Source organism: Lepus europaeus, chromosome 22 (genome assembly GCF_033115175.1).
Source record: "Lepus europaeus isolate LE1 chromosome 22, mLepTim1.pri, whole genome shotgun sequence".
NCBI classification, from domain to species: Eukaryota; Metazoa; Chordata; class Mammalia; order Lagomorpha; family Leporidae; genus Lepus; species Lepus europaeus.
Genome location: NC_084848.1, coordinates 20,558,134 through 20,572,248, shown reverse-complemented (window position 1 = coordinate 20,572,248; position 14,115 = coordinate 20,558,134). Strand labels below are relative to the sequence as shown.

At 37.7% G+C, this 14,115-nt stretch overlaps 1 protein-coding gene across 1 annotated transcript in view; it reads left to right on the top strand.

Annotated features, from left to right (window-relative positions):
* The window catches only part of TSHR (thyroid stimulating hormone receptor), a 152,246-nt gene that overhangs the window by 63,557 nt on the left and 74,574 nt on the right, over positions 1 to 14,115 (top strand). The window contains exon 2 of the mRNA XM_062181369.1: positions 13,231 to 13,302. Coding sequence (XP_062037353.1) covers positions 13,231 to 13,302 — 72 coding nt within the window. The remainder of the gene's footprint in view (positions 1 to 13,230; positions 13,303 to 14,115) is intronic.

The following is a 14,115-nucleotide window of genomic DNA, read 5'->3' as shown; positions in this document are numbered from 1 at the left end:
TTCACTCCTCAGATGCTCACAACAGCTGGGTCTGGGCCAGGCCAAAACCAGGAGCCCAGAACTCAATCTAGGTGTCCTGGATGGATGACAGGAACCCAAATGTTTGAGGAATTACCTGTTGCCTCCCAGGGCATACATTGTAAGGAAGCTGGAATTGGAAGCAGATCTGGAACTTGAACTCAGGCACTCCCATATGGATGAAGTTATCCCAATCATGGTCTTAACTGATTCACCAAACACCTGCCTTAAAAGATGTTTTTAACTGAGTAATTATTTGAGTAATGGTAAAATATCAAGTGTCTTATCTAAAAATTTTTAGTATAATATTTTAGGAAAACCGTTAGTCTTCTTGGAGAACAAAATATAACAATATTTCAAAAAGTTTGTGGAAACTGGAAGTAAAACATATATATTTCTGGTCTGGCTGAAAAGCCCATGAAAGCATTTCAGGCATGGAAAGCCAAGACACTATGGCAAAAAGTGTCCTACATGAAGGATCTCTGTGAGTGAGACCCCAGTGGAAAGAAGTGGACATCAAAGAAGGATATATTTTTCTCTAAAAGGAGGATAGAACTTCCACTTTGTTTATGGCCTTGTCTAAATACTGTTGGAGTTTGTGGATTCAAAAGGCTTCCATAGCCTAGGCAGCTCATGTCAAGAGCCTCAGGTAGTCACTAAAGTCATACATAAGAGTGTTAATTGTTAAATTAACAACAGGAGTCACTGTGCACTAACTCCTCATGCAGGACCTCTGTCCTCAAAGAGTTATATTATGAGAGTTAACTGTAAAACTAGTTCTCAAACAGTTTTGTGTGTGTGTGTGCATGTGTATACAAATTGTTGAAATCCTTACTTAGTATAGAGTTGGTCTTCTGTGTACAAAGTTAATGGAGAATGGGACTGGCATGGGGAGAGAGAGGAGGAGGAGGAGGGGTGGGAGTGTGGGTGGGAGGGAAGGTTTGGTGGGGAGAATAACTATATTCCTAAAGTTTACTTATGAAATTTGTATTCCAAGAGAAGGGAAGGGAAGGGAAGGGAAGGGAAGGGAAGGGAAGGGAAGGGAGGTTGGAAGGAAGGAAGGAAGGAAGGAAGGAAGGAAGGAAGGAAGGAAGAGGTCATGGTTATGAATGGGTTCTGTTTGCATCTGATAAACTCACCAATTTGATAAATTACTGCAACAGAGGTACAGTACTGAACTCCTGATATGGCATCATCTCTCAAGGAAACCAACTAGCCACTTGGTGGCAAGTTGACTATGTTGGACCCCTTCTACCTAGAAGGAACAGCAATTCGTCTTTATTAGAATCAACATATACTCCAAATATGAGTTTACTTTCCCTGACTGCAGGGCTGCAGTCAATGCTGCTCCATGAGGACTTACAATTTGCTTGGTCTACCAACATGGGGCCTGCATAATGTCATACTGGACCTAATTCAGCACATCAACAGACATTCACCACGTGACCCACTGGTCTGATCTTTGTCTGCATCACCCTGAAGTTGCTGGACTGACTGAGGGGAAGGCCCCCAGCTGTGATACTGCACTGAGAGAATATCCCCCGAGGATGAGGCATCACTGCCCAGAACACAGTCCGGATTCTGAATCAACCACCTTGCATGTGCCCAGGAACCACAAGGTAGAAATATGAGTGACCTCACTTGGAAGCATTCCCAGTACCCCTCTGGGGGATCTTGTGCTTCCTGTCCCTACCCTTCCAGGGTCTGTGCATATGAAGTCTTGACTTTAAAGAGAGATTTTCCACCACACAGGGTCTTATTAAATGTGTGATTTATATGCTAAAAAAAAAAGAATAGCATCTTGAAAGTACTAACAGGAAAAAAAATTTGTCTACCTAGAATGTCATATGTGATAACCAATGAAAACATCTCCCTACAGTGAAGGCAAAATAAAGACTTTTTCAGACAAGCACAGTTGAAGAAATTCATTGCAGCAAAGCTGCACTCAAAATGAAATAAAACAAACATCAAAGGAAGTTTCTCAGGCGAAAAGAAAATATAAATTTGGATCTACATAAATGAGTGAAGAGCACCAGAAATAGTAGGTGCAGCTCCAGCCCTTGCAGCTAATTTGGGAGTAAACCATCGGGTGGAAGACATTTCTTTCTCTCTCTCTCTCTCTTTGCCTCTCCTCTATGTAACTCTGACTTTCAAATAAATAAATAAAAATCTATTAAAAAAAAAGAGTCAACACAGAAGCACAGAAAGGAAAATTAATTCATGTGGAAATGAGAATTTGCTTTTTCAGTCATTTTTCAAATAAAATTATTTTTCTTCTTCCAAACAACAACATTCAATAACACAAATATACACATGCAGATGTACACTCACACCAACTCATACTTTCTCCAAAACTATTTGACTCTGGTATTCCATATTTCTGATGAAAATATAGATATGATAAATAAATGCATATTTTCTCTTGAACATCTAGCTCATTATTCTGTATCTTTATCTACATGCATATTTAAGTAGACAGAGATTTTTACTATAAGGAATTGGTTCAAACAATTGTGAAGACTGAGAAATTCGAGATCTGCAGTTGGTAAGCAGGAGACCCAGGAGAACTAATGGTATATTTCCAGTTCAAGACCAAAGACTTGACGACCAGGAGAACAGATGGCATAATTCTAGTCTGAGTCCTATGGTCTGAGAGTTAGAAGAACCAATGGTGGAGGTTCCAGGCCAAGTTCAAGTTCAAAAATCTTAAAGAAAGAAATAGAGAGGATACCAAAAAATGGAAAAATCTTCCATGCTCATGGATTGGAAGAATCAGTATCATCAAAATGTCCATTCTCCCAAAAGCAATTTATAGATTCAGTGCGATGCCAATCAAGATACCAAAGACATTCTTCTCAGATCTAGAAAAAATGATGCTGAAATTCATATGGAGACGCAGGAGACCTCGAATAGCTAAAGCAATTTTGTACAACAAAAACAAAGCCAGAGGCATCACAATACCAGATTTCAGGACACACTACAGGGCAGTTGTAATCAAAACAGCATGGTACTGGTACAGAAACAGATGGATAGACCAATGGAACAGAATAGAAACACCAGAAATCAATCCAAACATCTACAGCCAACTTATATGTGATCAAGGATCTAAAACCAATTCCTGGAGCAAGGACAGTCTATTCAATAAATGGTGCTGGGGAAACTGGATTTCCACATGCAGAAGCATGAAGCAAGACCCCTACCTTACACCTTACACAAAAATCCACTCAACATGGATTAAAGACCTAAATCTATGACCCGACACCATCAAATTATTAGAGAACATTGGAGAAACCCTGCAAGATATTGGCACCGGCAAAGACTTCCTGGAAAAGACTCGGGAGGCGCAGGCAGTCAAAGCCAAAATTAACTATTGGGATTGCATCAAATTGAGAAGTTTCTGTATTGCGAAATAAACAGTCAGGAGAGTGAAGAGGCAACCGACAAAATGGGAAAAAATATTTGCAAACTATGCTACAGATACAGGATTAATGACCAGAATCTACAAAGAGATCAAGAAACTCCACAACAACAGAACAAACAACCCACTTAAGAGATGGGCCAAGGACCTCAATAGACATTTTTTTTTTAAAGAGGAAATCCAAACGGCCAATAGGCACATGAAAAAATGTTCAAGATCACTAGCTAGCAATCAGGGAAATGCAAATCAAAACCACAATGAGGTTTCACCTCACCCTGGTGAGAATGGCTCACATTCAGAAATCTACCAACAACAGATGCTGGCGAGGATGTGGGGGAAAAGGGACACTAACCCACTGTTGGTGGGAATGTAAACTGGTTAAGCCACTATGGAAGTCAGTCTGGAGATTCCTCAGAAACCTGAATATAACCCTACCATTCAACCCAGCCATCCCACTCCTTGGAATTTACCCAAAGGAAATTAAATTGGCAAACAAAAAAGCGATCTGCACCTTAATGTTTATTGCAGCTCAATTCACAATAGCTAAGACCTGGAATCAACCCAAATGCCCATCAACAGTAGACTGGACAAAGAAATTATGGGACATGTACTCCATAGAATACTATACAGCAGTAAAAAACAATGAAATCCAGTCATTTGTAACAAAATGGAGGAATCTGGAAAGCATTATGCTGAGTGAAATAAGCCTGTCCCAAAGGGACAAATATCATATGTTCTCCCTGATCGGTGACAACTAACTGAGCACCAAAAGGAAACCTGTTAAAGTGAAATGGACACTATAAGAAATGGTGACTTGATCAGCCCTTGCCCTGATTGTTGATGAACAACTTAATACATTATCCCTCTTAGTATTTTTTTTTGTCTGTCCTACTTAATACTATTGGTTTAATTCTGTAATTAATACACAGCTATTCTTAAGTGTTGAAACTTAGCTGAAAAGTGATCCCTGTTAAATATAAGAGTGAGATTAAGAGAGGGAAGGGATGTACAACTTGGGACATGCTCAAGCTGACTTGCCCCAAACGGTAGAGTTAGAAACATACCAGGGGATTCCAATTCAATCCCATCAAGGTGGCATGTACCAATCCTATCTCACTAGTCCAAGTGATCAATTTCTGTTCACAAATGATCATAATGATGGGACTAAGAATCAAAGGGATCACATAAACAAGACTAGTGTGTGAAAATACTAACTGATAGAACAAAAAAGGGAGAGAACGATCCAACATGGGAAGCAGGATACTCAGCAGACTCATAGAATGACAGATGTCCTAAACAGCACTCTGGCCTCAGAATCAGCCCTTAAGGCATTTGGATCTGGCTGAAAAGCCCAGAGTATTTTAGGCATGGAGAGCCAAGACACTCTGGCAAAAAAAAAAAAAAAAAAAAATCTCCGCAAGTGAGATCCCAGTGGAAAAGTAGAAAGAACAGGTCATCAAAGAAGGAGATACCTTTCTCTGAAGGGAGGAGAGAACTTCCACTTTGACTATGACCTTGTCTAAATATGATAAGAGTCAGTGAACTCAAAAGGCTTCCATAGCCTTGGCAACTCGAGATAAGAGCCTAGGGAGATTACTGATGCCATAAACAAGAGTGTCAATTTGTTAAGTCAACAACAGGAGTCACTGTGCACTTACTCCTCATGTAGGATCTCTGTCCTTAATGTGCTGTACATTGTGATTTAATGCTATAATTAGTACTCAAACAGTATTTTTCACTTTGTGTTTCTAAGTGGGTTCAAACTGATGAAATCTTTACTTAATATATCCTCAACTGATCTTCTGTATATAAAGAGAATTGAAAATGAATCTTGATGTGAATGGAAGGGGAGAGGGAGTGGAAAAGGGGAGGGTTGCGGGTGGGAGGGAAGTTATGGGGGGGGGGAAGCTGTACTTTGGAAATTTATATTCATTAAATAAAAGTTAAAAAAAAAAGTTCAAATTCAAAGAAAGAAAAAACTAATGTTCTGGTATAAAGAATGTGAGACAGAAATAATCTCTATAATCTCTATTATCGAGCCCTCCCTTTTTTTTTTTTTTGGTATTCAGACCTTCAACAGATTGCATGAGATCTACCACATTGGCAAGAGCAACCTACTTTATAACCTACAAATCCAAAGTTTAATCTCACTTAGAAACATCCTCACAGAGACATCTGGAAGCAATGTTTAAACAAATATCGGGGTATCTCATGACTCAGTCAAGTTGAGACATAAAATTAAATATATTTGCATATACAAATATACTTTTTTACTTAGCTGTGAGTGTCTCCTAATCCTTTAACAATTAAAAATACTAACCAATAATGTTGTTAATACACACTCATCAGTATGACTACCATTAAAAATATTGATAATAACAGGTATTGGTTAGGATGTAAAGTTAACTGGAATTCATATTCATTACTGGTATGAGAGAAAAATGTGGGAATATCACATTTTAAACCATCACTTTCTCAGATTATCAGGTTTATAGCTATCTATGATTGATAAATCCTGTTCCTAGAGATTTATTCAAGAGTATTTGTGAGAGTACCTCAAAAAGCTCATGAAAATGAAATTGGAAGATAAATTTATTTTGGAGAAAAAAATTTGAAATCCATGCATAATATTTTTATAAAATGCATTTTCTACAAACTTTTTGAAATACCCTCACAAGCTCATAAAGGTGGATTTTCATAGCAGCTATTTTTTTCTTTTTTCTTTCTTTTTTTAGAAAAATTTTATTTAATAAATATAAATTTCCAGAGTACAACTTTTGGATTATAACGATTTCCCCCTCATAACCACCTTCCCACCCACCCACAAACCATACCATCTCCTACTCCCTCTCCCATCCCATTCACATCAAGATTCATTTTTAATTATCTTTATATACAGAAGGTGAACTTAGTATATACTAAGTAAATATTTCAACAGTTTTCACCCACACAGATACACAAAGTATAAAGTACTGTTTGAAGACTAGTTTTACCGTTAATTCTCATAGTACAACACACTAAGGACAGAGATCCTACATGGGGAGCAAGTGCACAGTGACTTCTGTTGTTGATTTAACAATTGACACTCTTATTTATGACATCAGTAATCACCCGAGGCTCTTATCATGAGCTGTCAAGGCTATGGAAGCCTCTTGAGTTCACAAACCCTGACCTTATTTAGACAAGGCCATAATCAAAGTGGAAGTTCTCTCCTCCCTTCAGAGAAAGGTGCCTCCTTCTTTGATGGCCCGTTCTTCCAATGGGATCTCACTCACAGAGATCTTTCATTTAGGTCATTTTTTGCCACAGTGTCTTGGCTTTCCATGCCTGAGAAACTCACATGGGCTTTTTAGCCAGATTCGAATGCCTTAAGGGCTGATTCTGAGGCCAGAGCATAGCAATTATTTTTATAAGTCCAAACTGAAAAAAAATCAATTGGGGAATGAATATACAAATGTGCGTATTCATAACTGGCAATAAAAAAGAGCTATTGATACCAACAGCAACATAGATAAATCTCAAAAAACTATGTGAAACAAAAGAAGCCAGGAAGAAGTTATGATTACATTTATGTAAAGTTACTAAACAAGCAACCTATAGTGATAGAAGTCAGGATAGTGGTTATCCTGCAGAGAGGGGTTACCCATTGGAAAGGGGCATAAAGAACCTTCTGGGGTGATGAATCTATTCTAAATTTTGATCCAGGTACTGGTCACATGGGTGTATGTGTACTGAATGATGAGTCTTCAAAAATTCATGAGAAATGCATATTATCTTTTAATTCCATTTTCCCATGAACCTTTTGAAGTAACTTCATATAATGAGTATATATTTTAGATTTTTACATCTTAATACAAAGTATACTTTAAGAAAGCACTGGGTAAACAGTTTTAATGTAAATATATATCCATAAAGATGAAATAAAACCAGATTTAGTATTTCAATAACCTGTAGACCTAAGCCAAGACTTATAAATAGATAACTATCTCTCAGAGGGCCTTAATTGGACTATTCCCATAAGCCAAACCTGTGGAGCCATTGCTTGGGTTGCTAAGGCTCAGATCACAAAAATGAATTAAAGCCCAAATGGAAACTCCGTCTATCCCAAACTGCTGACTCATGGATGCACTTGGACTCTGGATGTTGCTCTAGTTCAGCTCCAGTGTTAAACTTTCATATTTAAAAATAGTCTATATGTAAACAGTGCCAGTGTTTGACTAGATGATCCTCTGGATCTACAACTCTGATTTTAAAACATTTGCTTGATGCACTCTCTGAAAACTTGCCACATATTACTTTAAAAATTGCACAATACTAAAACAGATTCACTAATGAAAACTTCTTCTCACCAAAATAAAAACATCAGACAAATGGTAAACATCACATTAACATTATATTAATGTCCAATTTATAATCCATAATTCACAACATGTATTATCTGGATTATTTGTACCAATCCCCCATTTTTCTACTGCCAGTTCTTTCTATGCTTACACAGACTAGTTCAGTGAAATACTCTTGGTATTTCTCAATGAATTATTGATGGGCACAGGTGTTTAATACAAAAAGAGGCCCTTGAAAGGAAGATAACATTGGTATTATATAAAGAAGACTGATGCAATATCACAAAATATTCTCAGCCTGTTTGCCAGGAGACCAAAAATATGACAATGCAAAGTGGAAGCTTGGTGTTTGTGGTCTACCCAGGCTTAGCCATGTCAGAGACAATCAGCCAGCCTCCTCCACTCAATAAAAGCAAGCCATGCTCACCTATTCATACTTCACATTCTTCATCAAGCAGAGGCTGCAGTGGGCCACAGGCAGCGTTGATTAATTAAATCTATACACAAAAAAAAAGGTATTTAAGGCTCCAGAAGCTGTGTAAGGAACACGATGTTGGAATATTCATTGAATTGAAATGTTGATGGCATTTTACTGAAGTGAGCCTACTCTCTTGGAAGATTACTGTAAAAGTTTAATTTCACAGACGGATTCTGTTGGAACACAGAGAACGCTCTGCTCGCTTTACCAGCATTAACAAAATTTTCCTCTCCCATTGCTACTGCAAGAACAAAAGCAGCACTTAAAACTGGATCCAACTCTGACCAATCTGCAAGTCAGTGATGCCTCACATGCATTTCTACTTCTACATTATATCTTTAAATGCAGACATTTGAGAAATATACATCGTGCCTTGGCACGACCCAGAGGACCTCAGTCCTATCCTCAATGATCATTCTCGGTGAAATAAATTAAGTAAAAATGAGTTAAATCATCACATCATCATCTTATTCTGTCTTTTATAATTTCTGTATCTGAAACCAATTTATTTGACTATTAAATGCACACGCTCCACCTAAAATTTGAAACTATAGTAGTGAATTTTTTTCTCCTATAGGTTATATGTGATATCTTCAACATTAATAGTAAATACTTGTACTATTTGTATTAGGTTAGTTTTCTCAGAGCTTTTTCCATTTTTTAAGAGAGAATAATCATTGCCTTCTTAATATGACTCTTCATTAGTAAATAAAAAGTAGAATGTCTTTAGAACATAGCATACTTTTATATGAAGCAAATATTATTTTGGTGGTAATTCTTTGTAACAGAGCACCCTGAAATTTTTAAAAATATTTTTGTCAGAAGAACATATACTTAGGGGCGGACAATTAACCTGTTTCCAGTGATGCTGGCATCCCTTGTGAGCACTGGTTTGAGTCTTGGCTGCTCCTCTTCCAATCCAGCTCCCTGCTAATGCATCTGGGAAAGCAGCAGCAGATGGCTCAACTATTTGGGCCTGTGACACCCAAATGGGAGACCTGGATGGAGTTCCAGGCTCCTGGCTTCAGTCTGACCCATCTCTGGCTATTGTGACCATTCTGGCAGTGAACCAGCAGATGGAAGATATATTTCTCTCCACATCTCTCTCTGTAACTCTGCCTTTCAAATAAATACATGTATCTTTAAAGAAAACCAAAAAAATATACTTAAGTGTGTATTTTTTCTATTATTTGTTAAAGATTTATTTATTTACTTATTTGAAAGTCAGAATTACAGAGGGGAGGGAGGGAGAAACCGAGAGAGAGAGAGAGAGAGAGAGAGCGCTTTCATCCACTGGTTCATTCTCCAAATGGCTGCAACGGCCAGGACTGGACCAGGCAGAAGTCAGGAGTCAGGAGATTCTTAGGGGTCTCCCAAGTGGGTGCAGGAGCCCAAGTACTTGGGCCATCCTCTGCTGCTTTCCCAGGCTATTAGCACAGAGATGGATCAGAAGTGGAGCAGCTGGAACTTAAGCATGTGCCTGTATGGGGTACCAGTGCTGCCGGTAGTGGCTTAACCCACTGCACCACAGCATCCGCCCCATGTATTTTTTTTACACAAATATTAGAAATGTACTATGAAATGAAAATAAAATTTTTGACTAAGCACGTCCATTTGTTTTTTCTCCTTTCTGCTTTTTTTTTTTTTTTTAAGATTTATTTATTTGAAAGTCAGAGATACAGAGAGAAAGAGAAAGGGAGAAACAGAGAGATATCCCCAAGTGACCACAACAGCCAGGGCTGAGCCAAGCCAAAGCATGGAGTCAGGGCCTTCATCCAGGTCTCCCACATAGGTAGCAGGGGCCCAAGTACTTTGGGCTATCTTCTGCTGCTCCTCCCAGGCCACTACTAGAAAGCTGGATCAGACGTGGAGCAGCTTTGACATGTCCCAGCACCCATAAAGGATGCCGGCATCACAGGTGACGGCTTCGCTCACTACACCACAATGCTGGCCTTTCCTGTCTGCTTTTAAAACATGTTCACAATGTCACAAGAGTCTTTAAATAAAAATGGAATATGCATCTGCCTGTCCCTAGATGCAGGGAAGAGGAGAAAAAAGATGGCTCTATAACAAAATAACTACAAACTTTCCTGAGTTCATTGTTCATGCATCTGGAGCCAACTGGGAGCCAGCAGGGCATTCCCATATTTTAAAAAATATGTTCTCCACAACTCTCACATTATAGAAAAAGGAACAAAACCTCTGCAAATAAATATGGTATCTTCAATTATTTGATTGACTAGATGCCATGTCCTACCAATGATTTTCCATCTGTTTAGGAGAAATAGGTGCCTTGCAGGAAAACTCTTCCTAATTGCTTTCACAAAGTTAATTGGCCTGGTGACATCATAAGAGCTAAGTGGGAAAAGAAAAGGCTCAAGCTATCAGAGGGTGAATTTTAGAGGCAAACAAGTCAATTTGTATTGAAAGTAACAAGTATCAAACATATATAGAAATAAAAACTCAGTAATATATTTGTTTTTCTAAGTTATATACACATTACTGTGACTATATATAGGCAAAATGTATGAAGTGTTGAATTGAAATTAAATCTGGCAGTTTATATGAACAGTTGTCATTCTGATATTTCATTTGACATTATAGAAATCAGTCTCTGGGGCTATGTTATAATCACTGTGATATTAAATATGTTCATTTGGCAAATAAATAACTTACTTTCATCCTAGGAATGCTGGCATTGGTGTGAATTCATTTTTCCTTTAGCTTTAGTGTGCATATTATATAATCATTAAGAAGTTGTTCAGAGATTATTCTTCTTGACCCATGCATATCAGACTTTCTTTAGTGAGGAATATATGCTGGGTGGAGCATCTTGTTTGTGGAATGAAGCAGAATATGAACATCTCAAATATCTTTGTCTTTTAAATCACCTTCCATCATAACAAGCCATGGGCCAAAGATTTTTTTCTGGACTTAAAAGTGTATAGGTGGTTTTGTGTGTGAATGAGAGAAAATCCCAGAAACAGGTATTATATATTTCAAAAATTCATACTTTGAGAAAGAACATAAACAATATTTGAATGTTTACCCCAAAGTCTAGTAAATTCTAGTTAGATGCTAGGCCCATTCCAAGTCACACTTTTTAGAAATCACTGTAAGCCTATTCTAATTTCCTACTTATTTCGATACATGTCACTTACTTTTGAGCACAAGCTAAACATCAAAATTTTTAGCCAGTGAAATTTACAGTGTAGGCCCACATAACCTACAAGCAGTGTCTGCAAATAGGCATGCCCTCAAGATTCTCAGCTCAGGTAAGGCTTACCTGAGCTTTGGAAACTCAGTCCCCTTGAGTGATCCCAGCAGGTGTGTATCTTATCCTTTGTTTTCATTTTGCATGGCTCAATTTTACACAGAGATTTTAATAGAACGACTTGGCTCGTATCTTTTTAACTTCAGAATGTGATCCAACAAGTTTCTAATCAATGCAATTAAGGGAATGTAAGTGGGAGATTTTGAGGCAGGATAGGTAGTTTATGAGGCCTGAATTTCTGAAATCGTATTAAAGCAGCCTTGTGTTTCTTGGTAAAACACAAGGATCACAGAGAGTTGAAAATTTACTCTGTTGTCATTCAAATCACCTCCCACCCCTGCCAAGTTTTCAGGACTCTTACAAACTAATTTGGCCCTGTTGATGCTTTGATTAGTCAAAGTACAGATTTATCTTAATCACTGCAAAAATGAACAGTTCAAAGGTAGCATAGATGAAGAAAATAGATGTTTGTAAAAAATTTTTTAAAAGATTTCATGTATTTATTCGAGAGAGAGAGTTACAGACAGAGAGAGGGAGAGACAGAGAGAAAGGTCTTCCATCTGCTAGTTCACTCCCCAAATGGCTGCAATGGTCTGAAGACTGGAGACAGGAGCCTCCTCCAGTCCACGGGTGCAGGGGCCCGAGCACCTGGGCCATCATCCACTGCTTCCCCAGGCCACAGCAGAGAACTAGATCAGAACAGAAGCAGCCAGGACACGAATTGGTACCTATATGGGATTCCGGTGCTGCAGGCATAGACTTAACCTACTGTACCACAGCACCAGCACTGAAAATAGATTCTTGAGAGATAATCCTGCCTAGAAGGGAAAATATATAATTTTAATATACTATCTATAAAATATTAAATGGATGGATATTTAAATTATAAAAAAGATACATAGAGAAGATGATTACTCTAGTGAAGAATTGTCTTTTTCAAAAGGAGTTAGGATACCAGGCTCACTTTCTTCATACAGAATTCTATTCAAGCAGTTGTGATAGCAAAAAGAGGATTTAAAAAAAAAAAAAAAAAGGCGTACCTGGGTAGAGGGGCATACTAGAATGCGTGAAGATGTCTCACAATTCATTAAGGAAACAGTCTCAGCCTTTTGTGGAGTCTCCAAAAGGTCAAACAGGAGAAGAATCCAGGCCTTTAATTTCCATGTCCAACAGAGATGTCTTAAGATTCTGAGGAAGAATTTAGTTCATTGTCAATCAGCTATTTCCAACCTGCCACAAATAGATGGGGGGGGGGGGGGGGGGATCAAGGTCATTGCTAATGAGACCTTTATTTGGGTTAAAATATTGTAGCCCTATCACTCTCTTTGATATTTAAGATAAAATAAGCACAAGTAACGCCTTTTAAGATGTGCTCAAGGCATATTCTGCTAGCATTCCAAGGCATAAACTTGTAAATATATTATGTTGCTCTTCAATTAACGAATGGGATATGATTTAGGCAAGGCATACTGTTTTACTCCTAACCCAAAGATTAAATTAGAGGATTCATTTTCTGTATTTGAATCTCACTGTCAATGTTTCTCTTGTTAAAGAAAAAATTGTATGTTTTTCATTGAATGTTATTTTTGCTGATTATATATCATGAAATATCAGACTTCTAATAATGTATTCTTTATAATTAAGGTATTAGAAAAGTCCAGTGATGAAAATTCTAATCATGCAACTGTTATTTTCATAGGAAACTTATAGAGACTCATCTGAAAACCATTCCCAGCCGTGCATTTTCAAATCTGCCCAATATTTCCAGGATGTAAGTCTTTTTATTTTTTGCTTTAAAGAGAAATTGTAATTGTGACATGCTATTTTCTGAATGTGTTTTATCAAAAGAAATACACCTGTGTAAATCAATGGCTTCCACATGTTTAATGTATATAAAAAGTTTATGCACAGGTTATTAATTTGGTTTTGCTGTGTCTACTCTAATTCCTGGATGATTTTTTTAAACCTAAAGCAAATTCAAATTCATTTAGCCTTGAGAAGTTCATAATTCTTGATGTATATTAATATATCTTGGGATACAACTAAACTTTAGCTAGGAGTCTCTCCTAGAAATAATTTATGTGCCTCTAATCCATTTTTCCAAGTTATCCATTCTAGATTCAGTTTCACCACTAATACAAATGTTTACATTATGTCATAAATTTAATGTGGTTTCAGACTTCTTTCATTTCAAAAAAAAGAAAGAAAAAGAACGCTTTTGAAACTCTAAACCTTAAAAACAGAGTTTCCATCCATTCCAGGGAGGGGGAAAAGGACTCGCGTGGTGGGTTGACAAAGAGCACAGTTGTTCGTCAAATGAACCAAGTCTTCACCTCTTTCATTGATTCTGACAGGCAGTGCAGATCATTCAGGCATACCAAATAATTCAACCAGGGCAACCACACAGTTTTTGGCTAAATTTATTCGTTTCATGACCATTTCTTGAGTGTCTATTGTGTGATTTCAGCAGTTCTTGCCCACAAAGGTGTTTGATGTTTTTTGTTGCACAGACTGCTGCTGGCATCTACTAGATAGAAGTCAAGGATGCTGCTAACATCCAGCGCACCCAGGATACTCCTCACAA